Source organism: Corvus cornix, chromosome 13, assembly GCF_000738735.6.
Source record: "Corvus cornix cornix isolate S_Up_H32 chromosome 13, ASM73873v5, whole genome shotgun sequence".
Lineage (NCBI taxonomy): Eukaryota > Metazoa > Chordata > Aves > Passeriformes > Corvidae > Corvus > Corvus cornix.
Window position 1 is genome coordinate 10,943,379 of NC_046343.1, and position 24,972 is coordinate 10,968,350.

Consider the following 24,972-nt stretch of genomic DNA (forward strand, 5'->3'; position numbering starts at 1 on the left):
AATTTAATTGTATTTCCTTTAACAATTATTTTTCCTTATTCCCTTGTGTTCACAGTAATCCCAAGGGTTAGAAATTACAGTGGCTCCACGGGTCCTGGCTATTTCTCCCCATGAGCTACTTTGTGAGCAGTTGATTACTGAGCACCAAATGCTGCCAGCCAAGGGCATCCACACCAGTATCAGGGACCAGTATCAAAACCTGCTCTGGCCAGTATGAGCAGCCCAAGTCCTGGCACTGTCCCCACCACCGCTATGCAAAGGCACACAGGTAACACTTTATGGGCAAAAATACACATAACAACACAGAATACGGTTACAATGTCAGTCTTAAAATCACTGCCCTGGGCCAGGCAGGAACTTCCCTGGCCAACATCAGAACTCATCTTTAGTTATTCCATGATCCAGTCCTTGCCCAATCAACACTCCCAGTGGTATCGATGAGGATTTTGGTGTGGGAAATGTGAGATACATTTTAAACATATACTAAAAATAAATACTTTGAAGATTGCCTGAACACAAACTTCAGGGAGGAAATTACTATATCATTACCACAATTCAAAGTGTCCTTATAGTTGAAAAGGCAGAATGGCTTCAACTTTTCTGTAACACGTTAAAAAGCAAGTTACTTATTTTATTTACTTCCCAAAATAGTTTGCCTTCCAATGTAACTGCACAGCAGAGTTTTTTTTAATGCACAAAGCCAAAACTCAAACAACTTATCTACTACATAAAAGCAACTCAGAATTCCTATAGCTGCAGTAAAATGTTGGCTGTAACCCCTTACCTCTGTTTTCAAAAAAACATGTATTGTAGGGTTAATAAAATGCATGCTGTATTTCAGATGCATGCACTAACAAGGAGGATGCAGTATGTTAAGAGTTGCGTAATCTTTATTTATCTTAGTTGCATTCAGCTCTACACTTACCCCAAACTTCTCCACCTCTTCTTCCTGTAAGCAAGAGCCATATACATTGAAGCATGTATTTGAACAGAAAAGCACAGGAAAAAAATAAAACAGTTGAGAGTCAGGAAGAAAGATGTAGACAGGAAAGAACAGAAAAGAAAAAAATCTCTACACAGCCAAATTCTTCTCAAACAATAACACAATGTTTTCATGGAATGCAAGGGCGAGACTTGACAAACACTTTAATATCTATCAGTTTTTTGTTTAACTTACGAATTGAAAAAAATCAAACTTGCATTTATTTCTTTTATTTTCTGTAAGTCAAATTCAAATTTGATGGAGTGAGTAAAAACTGTGCAACTCATTTATATTGCAGAAAATGGGATTAAAATAATTTATTCTTTGCATTAGGCCTGCTGAAAGTGTATGAGAAATCATCACTATCAGTATTCAAGTTTATGATATTGTTTTCTCTTGACTGTTGGCTGGAAAACAAGCCAGATGCCAAATACACCTTGAAAGCCTAGACACTCTCTATAATTGGTAATGAACTTGTGAGCAAATCCCACATTACCACTAATACACATCCTTTCTTGTTATTTTTTCATCTTCAAAAGCATTTATTTGGTGCTTCATAACACAAACAGATAGATCAAACACCAGAGGCAATGAAAATGAATATAAATTACATGAAAACATGGAATTATTTTCTTTTAATCTTTGGCACTATCTCTAATATTAGATGCCTAAACAGTTTATGGTAATGTACGTAATTTAAATTACGGCCATTAAAATGTGTCCTGTAATTCTGAAAAACATACTAAAGGTAACTACTATTAAATTTATTTCATTATTAGACTTCGTGAGGTCTTAGGAAGTGCATGGACCATCAGCGAAATTTATTTATAGACTAATTTCAGCTGTGAATGCCAAAGTTTCTGAAAAGCAATCACAACTTCTTAGTAATTGACTATATAATTTTATGCTAAAAATGCAATCTTGCTAATTCCAATCCAACTGTATAAAGGTGTATCTCCACTGGGAAACAAATCCATCTTTAAATAACATTAACAAGGATCTGTTATTTCTGGCTCAGACCTCAACTGGGCCATTTTTAGAGTCACAGAATCACAGAATGGTTTGTGTTGGGAGGGACCTTAAAGCTCATCCCCTTCCACCCCCTGCCATGGGCAAGGACACTTTCCACTAGACCAGGCTGCTCAGAGCCTAATCCAGGCTGGCTTTAAACGCGTATATATAAAAAAAAAAATTAAGCTTCCTGATAGCCGGCCTTCCAAACAAAAACCAGACAGGACTGATGAGCCTCTGTGAATCCTGACCACTGGAATACCACAGGGAACCAAATATCTGCTCTTACAAATCTCCCCATCCTTGCATGCCCTCTTTCCTTCCACTGCACAGATGTAATTGAATTCACACATCTGAGAGTCACGACTGCACAGGTGACTGGAATTTCAGGTGGATGAAGCACACTTCACCCAGAAACTGTCCACTGTGTTTCCTACTTGCACTACTCCCTCCAGGGTGTTCAGAGAGCTCTCTCCTGCTGGGGAGAGCTGGGGTGCATATGGGTATGGGCAGCTCCAGAGAGTATTTTGTCATTTTCTGAAGTTGAAGCCATGTAGGCATTCAGCACCAGACATGACCTTGTCCCCAGCTCCCCACCCAAACTGCACCCCAAGGGGTCTTGTCTGGCCCATTAGTTCGAGGTAGACAGTCCAAGGAGCAGGGCCACCACCCATCCCATAAGCACCTACAGGATCAGGACCCTGTATGGACACAACAGAGCCAGTGATGCTTTTAGTTCAGCCAGAGGGAAGAAAACAGATGCAGGAAGTAATTCATTTCCACTAAATAAAATTTGGAGTTAATCAGCACCAGATTAGAAGTTATGTTGCTTTTATTCTGCAAGTTTGTTAACACCAAGCCTGGTGATATTCAGCATCAAGATAAAAAGAAAAACTAAGAAAAATAAGCCGAGAAAACACCCTCCACCTGCTGAATCCTGAACATATCAAACATTACATAGGTGGAACAATCTATGCTTGGAACAAATAAAAAATATTTAGTTTGAATTTAATATGTAATCAGTAGGGTTTGTTTTGAAGCAACATTTCAGATCTATACATCAGTGATTTAGGTGCTTTTTATCTCTCATACCTAGATAATGTTATTCCCCCTAATATTATACCTCTCTCAGAACTCTACTGACACTAATATTTTATTTGGCAGAAATAGGTATGATTAAAATTAGAATTTATTCTTCTGTGGTTTTTAAAGATAATAGATTGGTTTATTAGTCATTTAAAGCAGGTCTGGGAAGCATCAACTGTTTTGCCATAATTTGATAAAGGTTGTGGTTTGATGGTAGATGTCAGTGATGAGGTACACAATGAAATATTAATGCGCTGATGCACACAGAGACCCAGATCCCCCCACACCAAGGCCCCTTCAGTGCTACTCCCCTTCCCATTGCACACCTTTGTCTGAACATCACAGCTGGATCCATGTTTGCCGATGTCATTCGGACAACTTGGCGAATTTCTTTGGCAATCATCCTGAGTTTCTCAAAATTTACCAGGCCATCCACTTTAGAGTCATTGCCTGCATAATTAAAACACACACATTTAAAAAAAAAAAAGAAAAAAAAAAAGAGTAAGAAATATTTCTGAACAGCCACTGTGCTTCTAGTTCTTCCCCTGTTACCTTCTCCCCTCCCTGTCCCCCAGTCAACACAGTTTTTTTAATCAAAATACCAAGAAAACAGGATGCTCTGGCAAAACACTAATGGAATCAGGCCCACTTGGACTACCCTGTATTGGTTTTTTTAATCTACTTCTAAAATAACAAGTATTACTAGGAGGAAAAAGGAATAAATGAATTATGCCCAAATTCACTTGCATAATGTTAAAATAATATAAATACAGAATTGGCATTGACAACATTCACATTAGGAAAGAAGTTCAAATAGTTCTGAATCATCACAACCAAGAATTGAGCATATTTGAAAGTGGTTCACCTCAACCAGTTGTGAACAGGACTTTGTATAAAGGGAACAAAATGGAAACATTTAAACAAAACACTTGAAAATGTTGAAAGCAAGAGTCGGTGGTGTATCATCAGAGCTGTGTGCAAGCCACAACGTGGAATGAAAACGTGGAAACATTACAGACACAAGTTTTTGGTAAGAGAAAATATTTGAAGTAGTGTAACTACCAGACAGCACACTCACCTATGCTTCCACCTTAAAACTCAGGACAGCTGAGGAGGATTATAGCATTGCTTTTAAAATACTAAAAATATGCATTTTATTTTTAATTTTTGTCTAGGACCAGTCTCTTCCATTAGGCTTTCCCAGTTCTATTTTATTTTACTCCTACAAAGGATCCCTCAAAAACATCCTACTAGTGGCAGCTTCGTTACACACGTTGACACACTGAGCACTGAAGAAAGGGCTGAAGTACATTCAGTGCTTCATTTATTTTCTCTCTGTTTGACATTACCTTCATGCAGAAATGTGATATCTTTCTTGACAACAGGGAAAAGTGGGATAATTGGAGGCTGCATGCTCTGGCTGCTGAGGATGTTGCGATATTTTGCCATGTTTCGAGATGGATCAAAAAGATCTTGAAGGTCTCGGAGGTGCTTTTCATACTTGCTGGGTAACTTTTCCCAAGTGCCTCTGAGACGAGCTACCGGTGCAAGATTTAACCCACTGCAAGGCAGAAATGTTTCATTATTAGCTGTGAGCAGAATCGTTACCTTTCAGAAGGAAGTGAAGGGTTGGGGGGTTGTTTTAATTATTAAAAATAGCTTTTCTAACGTTAACTGTGAAGCTGGGTGAATAGCAGGCTACAAGTTCATCACAATAAACCTCTGCTGCTTAAATAGGACTGTAAAAATGATTGCTCAAGGTACAAATTTCAAATTACTGCCAAAATAATCTCTCTAATGCAGGACTGATGTCTATTTAAGAACCACTTCTCTCCTTTAGTAATGTATGCCACACTAAGAACAAAAATGGTAAAAAACGCATGGTGGTGAATCAAAGATTGCACGGAAAATTAGAACAGTGCAGAACTCATCCTAAGCAGAAGTGGGAAGACTTTAGAAAGAAATTCTTCTTTCTGAGGGTGGTGAGGTCCCAGCACAGGCTGCCCAGAGAGGCCTGTCGATGCTCCATCCCTGAAGTGTTCAAGGCCAGGCTGGATGGAGCTTGGAGCAACCTGGTCTAGCGGAAGGTGTCCCTGCCCATAGCAGGGGGGTGGAATGAGATTAACTTTAAGGTCCCTTCCAACCCAAACTATTCTGTGATTCTCTGACTTCAGAGCTTCAGACAAGAGCATTTGTAAATGAGTGACAGACTGAGAAACAGAAGCAGCAGATGTGCTAAAGCTTGTCACTGTGCCCTCATTCCCACTAAGTAAAAATATATTCAGAACTATTTGGATACAAAAAAACCCCATTAAATAAAAACATTAAACTAAATCCATCCTCCCTATCATAATTTGTCACCAGTTATGCTTAAGAAATTCTGCGATAATTGCGAAGTCGTCACCTCTGGAGAGCTGGAAAGGGGTGTGCTCCAGGATTCCTTAGCAAATCCAGAATCACACTATCACTGAATTTGCTGTTCTCAGATTTTTTTTTTTTTTCCAAAAACTTATTTTGTATTTGGTTTATTTTTTAGACAAATATCTCTCCAGGCTATGCCAAAACAAAGTTTTCTCTGACATGAAAAAACAAACATATGCCAGCCCGCGGCTCCTCTTTTCCATGCTACATTAGGATGGTTATCATCCAATTTCATGAGACATATAGCACCAAACTGCTGTGCAGCACAAGGCAGGAAAGAGAACCCCTGTGCCATATGCTAACAAAAACATATTCTTCTGGAAATAAAGGTAGAACAAAAACTAACTTATTTGCCGGTTTTTTGGGGGTTTTTTTTTTGACTTAAGACCACTTCAGTCATGGCCTGATTGGACTTAACTGAGGAGCAGAAAGAGTAATTTCCTTACCTACAATAAACCATGAGAAATTAGGGAGCAGTATATAAAACTTAGAATCAGTATCCGTGTGTGTATTCCCATGTAATGAGCAGCCACAGTCTCAATGACTGTCCAGTACCCTTTGCAGAAATTAATGAATTCTTTAATGACCAACCACAAGCCAATACCTTTTGATAAACTGGTTAGACATGGAAAAAAATATTTTAAAATGATGTTTTTAATAATGGTGCTGGGATAGAGCACAAGTCCAGATCTTTTTCTAATGAATCACAGTGCCTTTTTTCCTACAGTAAAGGCTGGGTGTAAGATAACTGCAAACACAGGAAATGCTTAACTCATGTTGTTAAAGCAGCAGCATTCAGCATAAATCAGAAGAGAAAGCTTAAATGTGCAAGTGAAGAGTGAAAAAATAAAATAGAGAAGCAAGCAAATGACAGTAAAGAATGAGAAGGAAAATGAAGCCAAAACAAGACTGATTTGAGGAAGTCCTTACAATGGAAGGAAAAGTAATCTCATCATCACATATACAACTCGGTGCACCCTGGAAAAGTCATGATGACTGACAAAAAGAAGGGAAATTGGGTGCCAAAGTCACAGCAAATGACACAATGCTTAGGCAGGTTTCTGAAGTTCATCAACGTAAGTGCTTTGACCCCATCTTCTTTTTTCCTGCGAGGTACCAGTGAAAAAGAGACTGTCACACCCAGCACCGCAACAGGACTGAAGTGCTGAGGTGACAGTGAGGAGACTACAGTGACAATCCACCTCTGACAGTTTGGCTTTGGAAAACCAGCCAGCCCCAGCCACAGTGAGCTCAGGATATTCCCGTTTCTTTCCTTTCCATTTAGATTACCAGAATTGCCTATGACAGCACCAATCAGATCTGAGAAATGGGAAGTATTTTACCTTATCACTGCAAACATGGAATTGAAGTTCTTGCATTCTCGACAGTGGAGAGCAATTTTAATGAAATGCTTAATAATCTTCATTCTTTTGAGTTGGTTGGGCTCTGCTAAAATTTCCATGGCAACCCAGAAGGTCTCTTGATTTATGACATCCTCAAACTGCTTCAGGTGAGCATTCCCTGTTTTGGAGTCCAGCTTGTAAAGGTCATCAATGTATTCCGTGGGCTCGATGTTGCGGAATAATTCAAAGTCCCGCATGGAAAGCTGAGTGGCCACCTCAATGGTGCTCAGCTGGAGGAGCGAAATTTGGCTTTCTCGGAGTAGCTCTTGAGCATCCTCATCTGAGCATAAGGTCTCTGTTTCCATATTGTTTTTCAGATAATATCTGAAGAATAAGTGAGTAACAACAGCACATTAGAGATGCTCTTCAGAGGATTTGTGAACACAAAGACATTGAACTATACCAATCACTGTGAGCATTACAGAGACAAGAAGGGATTTCAGTTAATGTAAAATAACACCATTACTTAAGTAAACAAACATTTCAAAAGCTTTGTTAATATTTTTGTACTGGCTGTAGTGTTAGCCTTCAGAAAAAGGTCCATTACTTTTCCATTTGTGAATTCAGCAGTGAAAATAGCATTTTAAATACACACTAGTCCTGAGAAATCTCCTGTTAATGTATTTCTACATTTCTTACACAAATTTAGTGTGTTTTTTCCCACAAATTTAGTGTGGCATAGTAATATTTCCATGAGGCACAGAGTACTCAGGAAATGAAAATGTATCTGGAAAATTCATTCCACAGTCCCAGGTAGATCACTTTTAGATATACAAAAGTTCATTACTCATAAATTTGCTCTGTTGCCTAGTAAAGAGAACTACAGACTATTTTACTTCAATAAACTTTCTTCTGGCATGGATCAGGTCATCAGATAAAACCAAAGCACTTAATATTTCAAAAACATTCAGAACAGTTTACTTAAAAATGGAAGAATTTATCCCAGGTTAGTATCAGTTCATTGCAGCATGACACTGAGAAAGAAAATAATTGTATACTTTAATCCTCAAGTACATGTGGGAAGTGTCAAAACAAATATAACCTTTTTCTCTAAGTGTAAACCACTATATACATTATCCTGATCTGCTAAATTTAGCTGTCATCAAGCAAGCTTGCCATAGATTTAGGGAGGGATTTTGGGGTGCAGAAGTGGAGGGTGACACAGAGGGAAGTGTAAGTTACTGGCATTTACTTGCTCGTGCTTCCAGTAGACACCCATCTATTTTAATTAAAACATCCCTCCCTGATGTTGGACTTTATTATCTTGGAGGTCTTTTCCAACCTACAATGTTTCAATCCTGAAAGGCAAATAAAACCCAACCAAAAAAAGGTACATTTACCGTCCATTGAGCTGAATCCTGTCAGCCAGCTTGGAGAACTGATCCGGGAGCCTCCGCTGTTTGATGACCCCCTCGGGGCTGACGGACACCTCACACAGGGAATAGGTGTCCGGGGCTCCTGTCAGGTTGAATTCATGGACAGCGTGACTCACCACCTCCTTTGCTGTAGTATCTTTGCTGATGATGATGTAACAGCTCTGCTGATCTGCTTTGAAAACTCGTATCACTTGATCTGGAATATCTACAAAAAGAGCATAACACCTTTAATGTTATTTTTCCTTTGAAAAGACACGAGGTCACTTGGAGAGATTTTTCACAAGAGGACGTAATAGAACAACGGGGAAGTGGCTTAAGCTGAAGGAGGGCAGGTTTAGATTGGATATTAGGGACAAATTATTCCCCGTGAAGGGGCTGAGGCCCTGGCATAGGTTGCCCAGAGAGGTTGTGGACCCTCCATCCCGGAGGTGTTCAACACCAGGCTGGATGGGGCTTGAAGCACCTGGTCTAGTGGAAGGTAGGAAGGTAGGGTGGAACTAGATGATCTTTAAGGTCCATTGCAAGCCAAACCATTCTGAGATTCTATGATTTACTGTCTCATTTGATCATCAGGAAACAAAACCAACCAGCTGCTGGGGGGAAAAAAAAACATGCTGGACTTGGAAAATATTTAAATATTCTAGGTTTTTCTTCATCTTTGTGTGGAAAAAAGAAGACTCTACTCCTCTCTGCTTTTCTACAACTCAATTACTCTACCATCCCATGACCACAATCAAAGTACAAGACATCCAGGTATGTAACTAGACTGTGCGCTGCTCCTTCCCAGTGTGTCTTAAAAACTTTGGCAGCACCATTCCTTCTTTGGCTCTCTTGTGTCTGTGAGAGACAGATCCACACACTTGCCAGGGCACACTTCCCAGGGATGGGAAGCCACTGAGTACGGATGGATGGGCTTGGGGTGGGAGGACATGAAGAGGAAAGGAGATTTAGTTGCTCCCAGAACTAGCCACGAGCTTTTACGCTCACTCTCTCCCTCGAAGGAACTAAGCTGCTGCCAGCAGCTAATTCTTTGGCTGGTGTACTTATTTATACCACATTTTATGTATTATAAATGCATTAGAGAACAACTTCATCTGAGGCAGCCTACAGCAGGCAATAAATATCTACAGAAACACTAATCCACAGTGTGATGATTGCAAATAATTTGCTCTATTAGCTATTACAGAAAATTTGATTTTCAAAATAAAAATTATTTTTAAAAAATGTCAAGAGTCAAAATGCGCACTAATTTCAAGCACAGGGAATCTCAGTTTTCCCCTTCCCTGGAGTCTGAAGACTAAAACTTCACAACTTTTCTGCAGACCTGAGAAGGTGGGAGGCTGTTGCTGAGCCCTCCACCAAGGCTTCAGAGTCTGAACTTCTCCAAAACCACACCGGAGGCAGATGTGCCATAATTCCTGAACCAGAGTCAGAGATCCCCAGTAAAGGAAGGGAAGGGCTGTCATTGAAGCAACAGCCTCCAAAACAGCCCTTCCCTTCTCTCACTGCTATTTGTCCAGCCCTTAAAAATGCAGTGATAAGAACTGTGGATTGACGCATGTGACCTACCCTGGAGCACTGGTGATGACCAGGTGTCCCTCTCTGCCCAAGGGGAACCTGCCCAGGAAATCATCCTGCTGGGCAGAGCATCCAGGTCCTTCAGGCCCTCCCAGCAGAAGCTCTCTAGTACAGTTTTAGATGCTGCTCATCCCACTGTTTATACATTGATTATCCTCTATCAAAATACACTGCTTAAGGAGGCAACAAAGATCTTTTGGGGCAATGACCTTAGAGTTACTTTTTCTTGCGTCAGGACTTAAAGGTGTTATGGGCACAAGTAGAAGGAATTTCAAGGTAAAAAGTAAGCAGGTAATCTATGATCCAGCACCAAAGGTTCCACCCACTGGGAAAAAGAAAGGCTCAACATCAGCTGTAAATAAATTTTAAGAGTGAAAAAAACATGGGTTAAAAAAATTCTGATTGAAGGCTAATTCCTCTAACAGTTGCATGATTATAATTAACACATTATCAGAACATTCTCATCAGAAGCTAGGGACTAGCTGAATTTGAGAAGTTCAATATATATGAGAATAGGGGCAGTATAAGGGAGAAGTAAATATATTGTACTTTATTTCAGAGTGAAAGTGGTGAAAATTACATACTGAGTAATTAGAGAAGTGCCTACACTCATAAAAGTGGTAATAGATAAATGGAAGAGGGAAACATCTATACTTTGGTATCAACATACCTAAAAATCAGAACACACTCAAGGTGTAAAGCTGAAAACCATGCAACCAAAGCAATGGTAACTTGTGACAGACGAGGGAAACATAAATTACAGGTACATTTCTGTCTTTATGGTCTTTGCTTTTAAGCAGGCAAACATAAATTATTAAATTAAAAATTTTAATGCATTATTCAACTCATTTTGACAATACAAAGTGCATTTCAAGTTTGCATGCACAGAATTTTAGTTATGAAGTACGACAGAAGAACAAACTAAATCTCAAACTGTTATCTTCTGAAACTTCAGTTCTATGAAAGAGATATAAGCAACTTCATCCCTTCAGAGCAAGGCCACAGGGAAGCAGAGGAACCTGCCAACGGTCATTCAGCGTGTTGGGGGCAGAAATGGGAATAAAATGCAGATCTCAGCCTCAGTACAGCACTGTGTCTGTACAGGAACCTATGGATTTGTTTTAAGGAAAATTACAGAGCACAGGGCTATCCAGTGCCCTACAGTAATAACTGTGTCAGTGCAATGTCTGATAGTGTTAAATTTACAGGCAAGCCATGCAATATTAAGGTCTACAGGATGCTGTACATGAGGATACTTACAGTAAAACCCAACAGCTGCAGGCAGGAGAAAAAGAAAAAAACCGTGTCAACACCAAATCAAGACTGAGATGCTTACAAATCTTATCAAGTGTACACTGTCAGAAATAATTTGGTTTTCCCTGACATTCAAATATGGCAGCATATTTGTTATAGTAAGCTTAAAGTAAAGCTAAGTGATCCAGCTGAAGATGTCCGTGCCCACGGCAGGGGGGTTGGAATAGATCACCATTAAAGGTCCTTTCCAACCCAAATCATTCTGTGATTCTATGAGTGATTCCAAGATGAACTAGTTATCACCATTTCATATTAAGTGGTAACCTGTACAGTATTAAATGAAGATTTCTAGAAAAACGTGTATAGCTCTCATGCAGACAGCAAAGACCTGGAATTGCAGCAAAAAGTGAACTTCTTTGCCATGGGTATTTATACACCTGATAAGATGTATCTGTGCACATCCCTTTTAAAGGGGAAATCTGCAAGTTTAGGTAAACACAAGTCACAGTCACAAAACACTTTACAGAATATGTCATTATGTACAGAACTTACACTTAAAATAGGAAAAAAAGATTCTGACTAGACATGCTCACAGGCAGCTGCATATTGCAACAAATGCCTCCTGCAGCCATCCCATAAACTGGATTCCTACAGCAACAGCAATGAAAGCCCAGACCACACACATCAAAACATTTTTAAGGCTTTTAGACATACCATTGAATATACATAATGTTTGTTAAACATGAAACATGAACATCACTGTGCTGGTACCATGGCAGTTCTATTCTATCCACAATACTGCTTGAAATATATATTGACAGATGGAAGGATGGACAAGTCAAAGCACTGAGGAGAGATGGCAAAGAAGTGGGCAGACAATCTCCTTCCACCAGAGCCAATTTACTCCAGTAAATCAAAGGCTCTCTGAAGTGGCAAAATACATTTCTTTGTAAAAAGAATTAAGTCCCACATCACCCAATAAAAAGTAGGCAAGAGAGGTTCAGGCAGCGTGGATTTTCAGTACATCTCCTCCCTGCTAGGCCCACAGGATGCACAGGCAACTGCACTCAGCACAAGTGATGGTGGTAAAAGCTCCAATTTTCCCCCTGACCCAGCTGCCTTGGTAACCCAGCCTGTAAATCAACCTCAAGCTGCCATTTTACCTGAAGGGTTAGAGAAATCCAGAATGCTGGTTGTGGGCTGCAGCAGGTCAGGACTACTGGATGAGAGGGTGCCTGGAATGGGCATGATGGCCAGACTGTGCCTGCACTGCCGTGTCCCCACGACGCTGTCATCCTGTGACTGGCTCACACTGCCATCACTGCAAAACAGTTCTGATTCAATTATCTGCATTAAACTCCTCCTATTCATCTTCAGATGAATGAAACTAAGAAAAATAATGGTGTTCAGCTATTTTAATTACATGCTATAGACATGCTTTCAAAACAAGGACACGGGAAAATTATTTGAAAGAGTTTATTGGGAGAGAAAAGTTATTTTGCTCTTGTTCTGCATTCGTGGGGCAGATGCAGACGATTTTTTTAAAAACATAAGCCATGTGGACATAATGACTAGAAATCCTAAGCAATGGTTATTTCTTAATGGCCTGAGACTGAAGGAGGGTAGGTTTTAGGTAGATGTTAGGGAGAAATTCCTCCTTGTGAGGGTGGTGAGGCCCTGGCAGAGGCTGCCCAGAGAAGCTGTGGCTGCCCCATCCCATCCCTGGAAGTGTTCAAGGCCAGGTTGGACAGGGCTTGGAGCAACCTGGTCTAGTGGAAGATGCCCCTGCCCACAGGAGGGGTTGGAATGGGACAGTCTTTAAGATCTTTAAGTTCCCTCCCAACCCAATCCTCTTCCAATCATTCTATGATTAATAGCATAATCTAATAAAGAACCGCTACTTTTTGACAAAAGAGTCCGACAAACCTGAACAGTTTTGGAGGCAAGATGCTGAAACGGGTCTTGTCTAAAATTTTCCTGATTCTATTTCTTCCACCAGATACAGTGTTTGCTTTCATTTTCTTGTTTCCTTTTTCACGAGGAAACATCTGTTCCACATCTCCAGGCATATCTGGGATAGAATAACGGTTGTTTTTCTTTTCTGCAATTTTTGGAATATGTGGAATTCCATTCTTCTCCTGTCCAATCCTGCAGAGCAGTTCCTTAAAAACTGTAAGAGAAGATACAGTCGTTGTGAGTAACCTTTGCACACTCAGAACTTCACAGTGAATTCTTTTTTTCCCCCTTAAACCTTTTGCTTCCCACATCCCAGAGAGATAATAAGGAAACACTGCATTCAGGGCAATCAGCACTATGCATTTATTGGTCTTTTTTGTCAATGGTAACGGAGTGCAGATGCTTCTTCAAGAGTAAGTGAAACACAGACTGATATATTCCCAAACTGTCTTTGTTTGCCTCTACTAACACTACTGAACAGAAGCTGCATCAAATTTCCTACTGTATTTATGAAACTAAGCTAGTCTATAAACCTACACTGACATTCTCAAAGATAGAATTCTGTGGAAATTATAGGGTTTTTGTTCTGCTTCTTTCCACATATGTAAGGTGAAAAAAATGTTCAAATTGTCTTGTCAACATAAATTATTTCTTTAAAGATCCTTTAAAAATGTTTTGAAAATCTTCCAAGTCAGAAATTCAGTATTTTCTGTTGAAAGTATGGTGATACTGGGAGAATGCATAACTGTAAACAGCATATTACTCAGACTGTCCCTATGAGCAAAGCAACCTTCTGTACAGAAGGTCCAATTAAATGGTACATTTCTATTATATAATAAAAGCTAAGGCTACAAGCTTTCCCAGTATAAATCTGAATAGAACAGGAATTGCTCATTGTCAGTACCAGACACTTAACACTCAATTAAAAAGGATAATAAATATCACTGTTGAAAAAAATTCAAGACATTAATTTATTAAAATTTATCAGAGAAATCACCTTGAAAGTCTATCAGCTAGCAGGAGGAGATTAGAACCTGCTTGTATGTTGCTTACATTTATGATACAAATGAACAACCTATCACTTTCTCAGTTATAGTGATGTTTCATTTCATGTCATTTCACATTAGTCTGGACGACCGGTTACTCTGGTTGTTTCAAGTTTTTTTTTAATTATGCTAAGAAGAAACTGCTGAGGGCTTGAACCTTTGTAGCTGCACAGTGATAAACATAGAATAGTAATAACTGAAAAGAAAATCAATAGTGAGCAAGGGCAGGTAAATGGAGGAAGGAAATAGGAAAAGAAAACCATCAGAAGATATGGATACAATTATGGAGGAAGGAGCTATCCTGTGCACAGTCTCCTTCCTTCTGCAGCTTTGATTATTCTGTTGCCTGAAGAGGATTATAGAAAAAGAACAGATGATTTGACTGAGATTTTAAAGAGGTATTTAGGTGTTTATATTCATGATGACAATTAAAAGCCAACATTTATATGCCACACCACTTTTTATATCCCCTTTTCAATTATAAAGGCTATTTATCCTCTCATTCTTACAGCCATTATAAGAAGTTTTACAAAATCCCAGTTTTACATTTTTGCTGTTTCTTGGCAAAAATATTTTGGTCCAGATCCCTTGGCTTTGTTTCAGCCTTATTGCATGGAGGGACACTAAATCAGCTTAAACAGTCATCTGAGGATTTCTCAGGGAGTGAAGAGCTGCTTGTGCTGGCTCCGTGCCACTCAACGTGCAGCCCTTGGCGCATGAGAACTTATCCAAGCAAACAGAAGCACAACAAGGGGACTTCTGCACAACTTCTCACCTCAAGAGCAGCAAGTTGGAAAAAAAAAAAAAAGTGGAATCCCATTGCACTTATAAAGCCAGAAGGAGTGGAGTTTTTTTCCTTCATACATAAAAATACATCATATATGAAGTCTACTCACCAAAAATGTTTGTTTTTACAGTAATGGAGAGATGCGTGTTATTCCTTAAGATTTCCAGAGCTTTTACAAAGGTAATGTTCTCAAAATTCTGTCCATTTACTTCCATTATCTTTAAGAAACAAAAATTGGACTATTAGGAGAACATCTGTCTGACAGGCTTACAGATACAAAGGTGATAATACAGGCACAATAAGAACCTCCCAGAAATTACCGTATCATCTTTACAGCAGCTACAGAATGAAAACATTCCATGTAAAATAACTATTTTCATCATGTCAGAGAAGTCATATCCTGTAAGTAAGTCAGGACTTCCATTTTTACTTGAAAACTGCTTTGAATAAGTTTATTTTCTATGATAACATGACATTCTTGCAATTAATCAAAAATGGTGGATCATGAACTACAGAACTGATATTACTTCAAAAGCTGGATTTTCGATTTTCACTGAGTGTGACCTGTCACTGCTCCACCTGCCTCAGTGAGCTGGGATCAAACACATTAGGTGGGAATCGATCCCAGAAAACAATCTGATGGATTCAATGTAACCATATCTTCAATCAGAAAGTTTCCAAAAATAACCATAACTTAGTTTCTTTCCTCATCCTGTTTTTGGAATATTTAAATATTTTACATATTTTGAAAACTATTTAATAGAAACCCATTTAACAGATATAAATGGAAGCTGAGCTGTGGCATTCCCAAGAGAATGGGAATGGTTGATTGGCTGCCAGTGGTTTAGTTTTAGTACACAGCATAACATTTCTGTGGAGAACAACCAAGAGGTGGATAAAGCAGAATATTTTAAATTAACTTAATTGTTTTTACCTGATCACCACGCTTAAGTCCAGCTTCTGCTGCTTTACTGCCTATCTCCACAGTCTCTACAAAAATACCAAACCCCTTGTCACTGCCTCCAAGAAGGCTGAAAAACAAGGGAGAATCTCTGGAAGGTTTTTGCAGGGTGATTTGTCTCCATTTTGCTTTGGCAGCACAGGCAATATTCAGCAATCTGAGATGGCCTTTCATTTTCTGTAACACAGAAGACACAAAATGCAGTGCAATGTTTCTTTTATAAGAAATGGAAAAATGGTTATGAAAAATACCCCAAGTGCCAGAAAATAGATTTTTGAGGCCATGTTTTCAGATCTTACTAAATAAACCTTGTCCTCTTTTGCTGAAATGCAAAAACTCCTAAGTGAGTGCCATAGGTATTACTTTATATGGCCTTTATATCTAATTTATACTTAAGAACAAATATGTCCAATGTTAAAAGCCACCTGTTAACTGTTACACTTAGAGACTACAGCTGTTAGGCAATGGTAACCCTGGAAAATTGAAATATGTAGTACTAGAAAATGTGACGCTCGTTCTTTTTTGCTCCTACCGTATCCTCCAAGTTCTTTTCAAATTCTTCCAGGAATCGAGTCATGGCAGGATCTCCTTCAAAGTCATTAAAATGATTGTTCACCCACAGTAAGACTACTCTGGTAACCTGTAAAAACAAAATAAATTATGTATATATATATAAAGGTACCTATGGTTCTTCTCCTATAAGCTTTAATCTATAAACACAGAAGAATACCTGGACATGGCAGAAGAACATAAAACAGATTACTGTGTCTGATAGGAAAAAGATATTTACACTTGAAATCATCATCTCTTTCCCTTTATTTGTGGAAGCAAATGAAAAACTAAAAAACCCACATATTTTTATACATAAAAAATACTGGGTACATCACCCAGTACCTACTGGTGTATAAATCCATCTTCAGCTAAGCCTTCCTGACACTGTTCATGAAGATCACCTTTTAAAGCATCCTAATGACTTCTTTAAAGGAAGTTCTAGTTGTGATAAACAAAAAGCTTTCTTCCAAGAAGTTTTAGTTAAATCTTTAGATTGCTTCTGTAGGTGCTACAGAGTCACTACCATTCATGATAAAGTCAGACTGACAACTATATTATCCATCCATATTATTAAAAAAAAAAAAATCTAAGTCTATAGCAGTTTCTCTTCTAAAACTATACAATTTCTACTTTTGTTTGCTGACACACTTCTCTTTATCTTTCCTTTTATTAAAAAACAGTAGTTGCCCAAATGAAAAGCATGGAAAGAGGTAAGAAGAGAAGCAATAACCACAACAGACCCTGCACAATTTCCTATACGAAACATCTAGTGTTTTGACAGTATGTTGGATTTCCTCAGCTCAAGGCTAGAAAACATAAAAACATTGGCTAAGAATCAACAAATTGGCATGATACAAGTTCCAGACTATCATGCTTTTTCATGAATGTGCACACAGTTAGATAGAGTGGAACCTGGTTTTATTTTTCCTAGTTTATCAGCAATACAAAAAGGGATCAATTTGATTATATTTTCACCAGAAATATTAATCTCTTAGACTACAACCAACCTTATCCCTGAGGCTATCCACTGTGAACCATTCCAAGAGTTTATTTCCAACTTCCAAGGGACTTGTTAGAAATGTTCTGTATGTTAAAAGAAAATCTTCAATGTAGGTTGGATCCACAATAGAATGTTCCTCTATTAAGTGCATGATGAGTCTCTCGGGTGTTGCCTTAAAAAAGCAAATGAAAAAAATAACTGATATCTCTCATCACTACCTCTCCCTAAAGAGTAATTCAACATAAACCCACATGAACAGTATAATGCCTTTAGAAAGTTCAGTTATGGCGAACTCAGGAGAAAACACACCAACATGTTTAAATCAAATCCTCCTGCTTCTCTCAGCCCTGATGTTTTGCACAGGTAACACCTGGCTAAAACAATTAGTAACTTCCCTTAATTTTATTTTTTAGTAAGCAGTTTAAGTACCTCTTTCAGATTACAAAAAAAGGTCATAAAGATGCCCAAAGGGTGCTCCCAATACAAAACTCGATGTATATGTTGAACAGGTCTAACTTTATTAAAGGGGAAATGGACGTAAAGTTGGAATATAATACACATTCCTTCCAATCGAGTTTTTTAGCTGACACAGACAAAACTGAGAATGCATAGTAGATTCAAACTGAAATTGTATTTATTTACTAAGAAATAAAAGTGTAATTGATTAATGGAAAGCACAGAAAGAAATGCACCTTGATAACTATGTGTCCTTTTCTGGTTCCACTGCGATCCAGCTCCCTGTGCTCCTTTACCATTACAATTTCTCCTTCTTCTTCCACTTTATGAGTGTTTTTTTCCACATGGTTCAGAATCCTCCAGTAGTCTTGCTGGGCTATACACACGAACTGTCCCCAAGGACAACAACAGATTCTGAGTTAAGTATCTAAAACATGAATGTATCCCCATCTCCAGGCTGAGCAATCCCAACTCTCCCAGCCTGTCTCCACAGCAGAGGGGCTCCAGCTCTCAGAGTGCCTTTGTAGCCTCCTCTGGATCTGTTCCAACCTGGGTTTTTTAATCAGATGCTTAAAAATAAGAGGTAGTTATACAGAATTGCAACCTTACCTGACAATCATCTACTTTGGTTCTGACCACTCCATTCATGTACTGTTTGTCCAGAGAGGGAGTAATCCCAAAACTATTTCCCATACAGAGACTCTCACTCTTCCCATCAGGATAGCTGATTTCTACTGTGCCATTTAAAATAACATACCAAGAATCAAGCTAGAGGAAGTAAAAAAAAAAAATTTAAAAAGTGAAGCTAATTTAACAACTTTTGTAAGCTCTTATCTCAGAAAGGCTCATTCTTGTAGCCTCCAGTTTGCTGCCCCCACCTCTCCGTAACATTTAAATCACCAAAACTGTGCACTGTAAGGCAAGAGATGGAGATGGAAACAGGAATGCTTTTCAGTTTTCTTCATTCATTTTAGAACTGATCCTGGAGGGAGAAATGCTGATGAATAGATTTCTTTCTTAATAAGTAGGCTAATTGCTATGATATATTTGTACCATTTAGTGAGAATGAACATTCTTTCCCTGAGTACCCATTTAGTCACTACCAGAGATGAGTCTACCTCACCCCTCTTGGAGGGATGAACAGCAAACGCCATTCCAGATGTCTTGATCCAAGCAGGAAGAGAGATTTCAAGATAGTGATTCAGGGCACCTATGCTGGGAGCCTGACTACTGACTGATTTAACACCTGTGCTGGAAGCAGTCACTTACTTCCTGGCCGTCTTCAAGTATGATGGCTCCTGCTTGCTCTACAACTTCAAATATCATCACTGAGCACAGTTCTCTCCTCACAGACATGGTCATGTTCGCAAAGGCAGGGAGTTGATGCATGAATTCCAATAATTGCTCTGTTGGACAAAGGAAACATTGGTATGATGACTGCAAGACCCAGGGTTTCCTTGGATTCCTTACTCTCCACAAGTATATTAAACTCCAGTTATATTCATAGGAAAATTGTTCAGTGGTATTACACTTCCCATTAGTGCCTGTGGCTAAATGAGCCCAGTGTGTACTTTGTCATTAACAGCCAGAACTCAGCTCCACAACCTTGCTGGTGTTCTGATTGACTCTCAGGGCAGCAGGCTAGCTAAGAGTAAAAGCACTTCAGCTTCAAACATTCAGAAAAATTAAAAATAGCCTTAGGTACAGTAATTATAAGCTAGACAGGAGCATGAAATGATTTTCCAGTGTTCAGAGATGCAATCTGAATACAGCAGAAAGCAAATTTTGCTATTGAAATTCATGCCAATTTCTAGTTAAACACTGCAGTAAATTATCTTCATTTCAACTGTTTTGTAGTTTACAGTTAAGTATAGCTATAGCCAATAACAGTATGTTCTCTTTGCTATTTAATAACTAATTCAACAGTTTCAGGCAGTCAAAATTACCTTGCTACCTGTCCCATTACATCAACACATAAAATGACTGTAATACCTCACATCTTGACACCACAAAGACTGTTGTTCAAAATATTTGGATTCTCAGAACAAATATTATCTCAGATAGCAAGAGAAGACATCATTCAATTAAAAGTATCAATAGAGCAAAGTGAGACATCATTCAATTACTAAGATATACACTGAACATTAACTCATTAAACAGTTTTTGGTTATGCTTCTCTTACAGATGTTATATGATGTATTTTTATGTAAATTTTACTACTCTATTTTTTCTTCTCACCAATGTCATCATCAGTTTTATCTGCAGGCTCTTTCTCAAGGCACTCTCGGACAACGTCTCGCCCTAGAAGTGGATCAGAAGTTCTGTCAATATCTTCATCCTCCTCCTCTTCTTCATCTTCAGAGTCTACAGGTGCTTCCGGAAGACCCGTTAAATCAACATCTCCCATCTCACTTTCTGTAGCCTACAAAGAAAACATCAATCAGACAGAGAGTTCAATGTCCTCAGTTCAATGATTTATAGTCTGAGACAGATAATTTAAAAAAAATTTAAGTTCTGTGACCAACAAGTCAAACTAGAATCTCTAACAGCTCCCTTTCTGAACACTGAGGAAAACATGTTATGCTGAAATCTACTGGATTCTCATTCTACAGCACTTACTCTCTCTCTGTTGTGAATTCATGTAACATTGTGAAAAAACAATTTGCGTCTATAGTATTGACAAAATAATAATATAGTTTAGTAATACCATTGGTTGCCCAATGCCTGTGGACACATTTCGATTGTCAGCAATAGATGGCAACATAGACATCACACTGAGCAGGCACACAAGACAAGGGTGAAAGAGAACAAAATACCAGCAACAAAAAGCAGAATCACATAGAAATCATTTGCACTAATTCCTTCTGTACAGTTTAAATGATGTAATGGCACGAAAATAAATTTCCAAACAGATGGAAGGGGAAAAAAAAGCAGTTTCAAATTCTCAGTTTCTACAGAGTAGCTGCTCAGGCACTTTTTTTAAAGCTTAAGCCAGAATGCAAATCATTTTTCTGCTTAAATTCAGAAATTCAAACAACAAGATGTCACTGCAAAGTAATTATATAGATACTCGTAGAAAATGGAGTTTGTTTGTTTTTAAATGAGCAGATTTAAAACACTCAGTTTCACTTTTAAAAGAAATCCTTGAGATTACAAAAAAAACCCCCAAAACTATCTAAGGTATCAAGTACCCTGCATGTTCACAAAACCTCCAAAATAGAAGATGAATTTGAACACTGTAATGGGGCAGAGCACGGCTTCTCTGGACAACCTGTATCAGGGTCTCAAAACCCTCACAGAGAAGATTTTCTTTCCTATATCCAAGTTAAGTCTACCTTTTCCAGTTTAAAACCACTGCCCCTTGTCCTTCACTACAGGACATGGTAAAAAGTCTTTCTAATAAATCTGCTTTAAGTATTGACAGGGTGCAGTAAGGTCTCCCTGAAGCCTTATTCCCTTTTCTCCAGTCTCTGGGGGCTTCACATGACTGCCACGACTTTCCAAGATGAAGAGTGCCTTAGCAGTTCCATCAGCCAAGTCCCTCAGGACCCTGGGATGCACTGCCTTGGGTACCATGGACTTGTGTACATTCAGATCCTCAGGTGGTCTCAAATGCCTTCTCTTCCCATGGGAAGGACTTTGTTCCCCCAGTCCCTGCCTTGATGTTCAGGGAGTGGAGAGATGTGGGAAGAGCAACCTGTGAAAACTGAGACAAAAATTGCTGAGTGCCTCAGCCTTCTCCATGTCATCAGTTCTCCTGCCTTATTTAGTGGGAGAGTGAAGCACAATTTCTATCTGGTTTTTTGGTTGTTTGTTGTTTTGGTTTTTTTTAAATAATGTACCTATCGAAGCCCTTCTGGTTTTTGTCACATCCCTTGCCAAATCCAGCTCCAACTGAGCCTTACTGTTTCTGATCCCAACCCTACACAACTGGGCAGTGTCCCCATATTCTTCCCAGGACACATGTCCCTGATTCCACTGTATGCATTGCCTTCATTTTGACCAGGAGGTCTGTCCTTGGCCACTGCTCTCCTGCTCTTCTGGCCTTACATAAAACAATATTCATTTTAAGTGATTTAAACACAGTGAACTGCACTGTCTCCATCTCCCTACACATTCCATGCTGATGTGAGCCCCAATACCCTTACAAAGAAACAGCTTTTTCTTCCTACACCAGAAAAAAAAAATACTGGGGTTTAGCTATAACCTTGGGCCTTGGAGCTTGTCCTCATTTTGATAATTAGCCAGCAAACCTAATAAATAAAGCTTACATGATTTTTAAAAAAATATTTCTTTCAGAGAAGGATAACAATATAGAGAGGGTTAAATCTGTTTTACATTACATCACCGTTACTGGCTTCTGTAGCTCACATTAACAGTTTTGGAATTAAGCCCAAGCGCAAATTGTACTTGGAGAGTCTCAGCGCACCTGATCAGTACAGCATTTTATTCAAGGACTTTTCTAGCATTTCTTCATCTAAATAGCCACAATTTATACTAGCTTCTCTATGCTGAGTAAGACAAACAGCAGCACCAATCCTCACTTTGATATGCCCACACTAACCCAGAAAAACAGAGGCTACAGGTTCTACCGAATTTTTTATACCCTACATAGGAAAATAGATAAATCAACTCCTTTCTTGATAAATAAGTTACGTTTTGATCAAACTATGAAATAGGAGTGGGTCCTCCAACTGTGTTTCAAAGATTCTGTGCAGATGGTTGACAGAACGTTGGCAGGTCAGGCAGTGCTGGAAGGAACAGGATGGATTTTGCTCATAAAGCCGTCTGCAGAAGTAGCTGCTCTTCCCATCCATGATGCGCCAGCTGTTTCCATTACCAAATATAAAAATCATTCCTAACACAAACATTTATGAACGGCTGATGTACAAAACGAAACCAGAAGCTGCAATCCTCAAATCTCACCCAAATACAGGTTTCCAGGATCAGGTCCGTGACACAAGGGTATCTACTGAGATACACATCCTTGATGAATATTTTATAGATAATCCATTTTAATATCAAAGCTTTAACCACAATTGGAATTATTGCTGGATAATGATGTTGCTGCCCACAAAGAGTACATACTCTGTACATACTCTGTACTGATAAATTAGGGATTTTGAAAGAAGTGAAATGAAAGAGAAACTTTTGGCACACTACTTACAGAAATAAACAGGTAGGAAAAAATTGATGCAAAGTGGTTAGTCACTAAGAGAAAGTGATTGCAGGAAACTCATTTGTGAGAGTAGAGGTGATACCCTGTCCAACCACATCTAGAGAGAACCTGGATTCCTTGTGTGACTCTGGCTGGGCACCTTAGAGCCTATCCCATGAACGGGCAAAGAAAGGTGTTTTCTCTGTGTAATACCCGTTGAATTCTTTTTCCCTGAAGACTCCTGTAACAGGTCAAAGCAGCTGTACAAGCCTGCATTTCAACTGCTGTATGCACAACCACACAGCTTCCCCTACTTCTGGCTGAAGACCATCGCTCTGAAATTAAACGTACTGTCAGAAAGGGGTTGAAAGAAAAAAAAAATTAAAATCCTTTTAAAGCAAGAAGGTACTTTAAAAATTGTACAGAATAACTTACTTTTCTTTCTATAATTAAAAAAGGTCTGCAGTGCAGCAGAAAGACAACTGCTCTGCAGTATTCCAAGCAAACTGGAATTTGCAATACACACATTTGGACATTTTGGTGTCCATGTCTCGGACACCAAAACACTGAAATCTCCAACAGGGAATAGCAACAGTACAGGACGAGAGAAAAACACCTCCATAAATTTTCATCACTTTTTGCAACTAACTCAGGATTTAACACAGTGTCTCTACAGCAGACTTTACAGGCAGGAATCCTCTTCTGCTGATCTCACCTTAAGCTTTATGTTCATCATTTCCTGTTTAACTGGAAATGGGCTTTATCCTGGGCTGAGAGGCAGCTGGAACAAGTGAAACCTCATTTCAACACTATCAATGAATGCAGTGTACACAGACGAAGAGAAAATCTTTCCAAATCTTACTAAAATATTGTTTCATTCTTTGGTTCTACCATTCTACCAATCATGTTTTCCAATTTTGGAATGATGTTTGTACTACCTACTATAAAAAATTAATGTTAAGATACCGTTAATTCAAAAGGTCATTTCAAGGCTACATTAATCAAAATTATTCCGAATACTAGTGACACTAATGATATTCCTAAAGAGCTTGGCATGTGAAGCTTGGTATGATACATATGAAGCTGACTGCAAAAGCAAAGCATCATTTTCCAAATACTTTACGAAAAGCTGTATTTTGTTGTACCAAAAATGCTTTCAATTACTGAGCCAATACATCACACTCAAAATGTAGTTTGATTACATATCAAAGATATTTTCTACCTTCATAACATCATGAATATTGGGGGAAACCACTTTTCTATTTTGTTACTTCCAATTCTGTCTATATTGATGTGTTGCTGCAATAAAATGCTGTGTTAAATATTGTCTCATGGCATTATTACACAACATCTATTACTAAGCAATATCTAGTGATCACTTATAGACTTGTGACAAACAGTAAGAGACATCTCCAATACTGTTACAGCTACTGCAATAAAAACCATAAAATACATAAATGCACATAAAACACATCTTTTAACAGGTTACTATTTGCACATTAGGCATATGAGAACAAGATATAAAAATTCACTAAAAAAATAAGGGGGAGAAAATCACTGTGGATTGCTGAGGATTCCCCCCCCCCCATAACATGTCTGTTGCATGTCTTCACCCACAGTTTATCAAATGCTTGATTCTCTACTGCTATCTTTCATGATTAATGTCACTGTAACTCTGATCATACATGGGTGTAAAATTATCTTTCAAGATCTCACTCGAGTCTGACAGTGGAGACCTGCCTCAGCATCAACCCGGCCAGCCAGGAATTCTCTAACAGATATCCTCATTTCCTTCAGGATGCAAAACCAGACAGGTGAATGCCACTGAAAAGGAAATTCTTACCTGAAAAGTCCTAACTCCTAAAAATTAATATAAAATCTGCAGTCATTTTCACATTAATTATTCCTCAGTGTACAAAATACCTAGCACCACTGTTTATTTGCT

General features: G+C 38.7%; 1 protein-coding gene across 12 annotated transcripts in view; it reads right to left on the reverse strand.

The window, feature by feature from the left end:
* The window catches only part of RAPGEF6 (Rap guanine nucleotide exchange factor 6), a 121,557-nt gene that overhangs the window by 18,546 nt on the left and 78,039 nt on the right, over positions 1 to 24,972 (reverse strand). For 5 of the 12 annotated variants that reach the window (XM_010413096.4, XM_010413089.4, XM_010413095.4 and 2 more), the window contains 16 exons: positions 20,108 to 20,291; positions 19,139 to 19,275; positions 18,479 to 18,637; positions 18,106 to 18,258; positions 17,421 to 17,585; positions 16,394 to 16,501; positions 15,835 to 16,038; positions 15,010 to 15,118; positions 13,038 to 13,281; positions 12,275 to 12,432; positions 11,118 to 11,132; positions 8,244 to 8,484; positions 6,844 to 7,227; positions 4,429 to 4,640; positions 3,406 to 3,529; positions 926 to 949 (listed from right to left, as the gene is read on the reverse strand). In XM_010413096.4, the coding sequence (XP_010411398.1) occupies positions 926 to 949; positions 3,406 to 3,529; positions 4,429 to 4,640; positions 6,844 to 7,227; positions 8,244 to 8,484; positions 11,118 to 11,132; positions 12,275 to 12,432; positions 13,038 to 13,281; positions 15,010 to 15,118; positions 15,835 to 16,038; positions 16,394 to 16,501; positions 17,421 to 17,585; positions 18,106 to 18,258; positions 18,479 to 18,637; positions 19,139 to 19,275; positions 20,108 to 20,291 (2,621 nt within the window). The remainder of the gene's footprint in view (positions 1 to 925; positions 950 to 3,405; positions 3,530 to 4,428; positions 4,641 to 6,843; positions 7,228 to 8,243; positions 8,485 to 11,117; positions 11,133 to 12,274; positions 12,433 to 13,037; positions 13,282 to 15,009; positions 15,119 to 15,834; positions 16,039 to 16,393; positions 16,502 to 17,420; positions 17,586 to 18,105; positions 18,259 to 18,478; positions 18,638 to 19,138; positions 19,276 to 20,107; positions 20,292 to 24,972) is intronic. The other 7 variants (XM_010413098.4, XM_010413090.4, XM_010413086.4 and 4 more) reach the window with 3 other exon arrangements.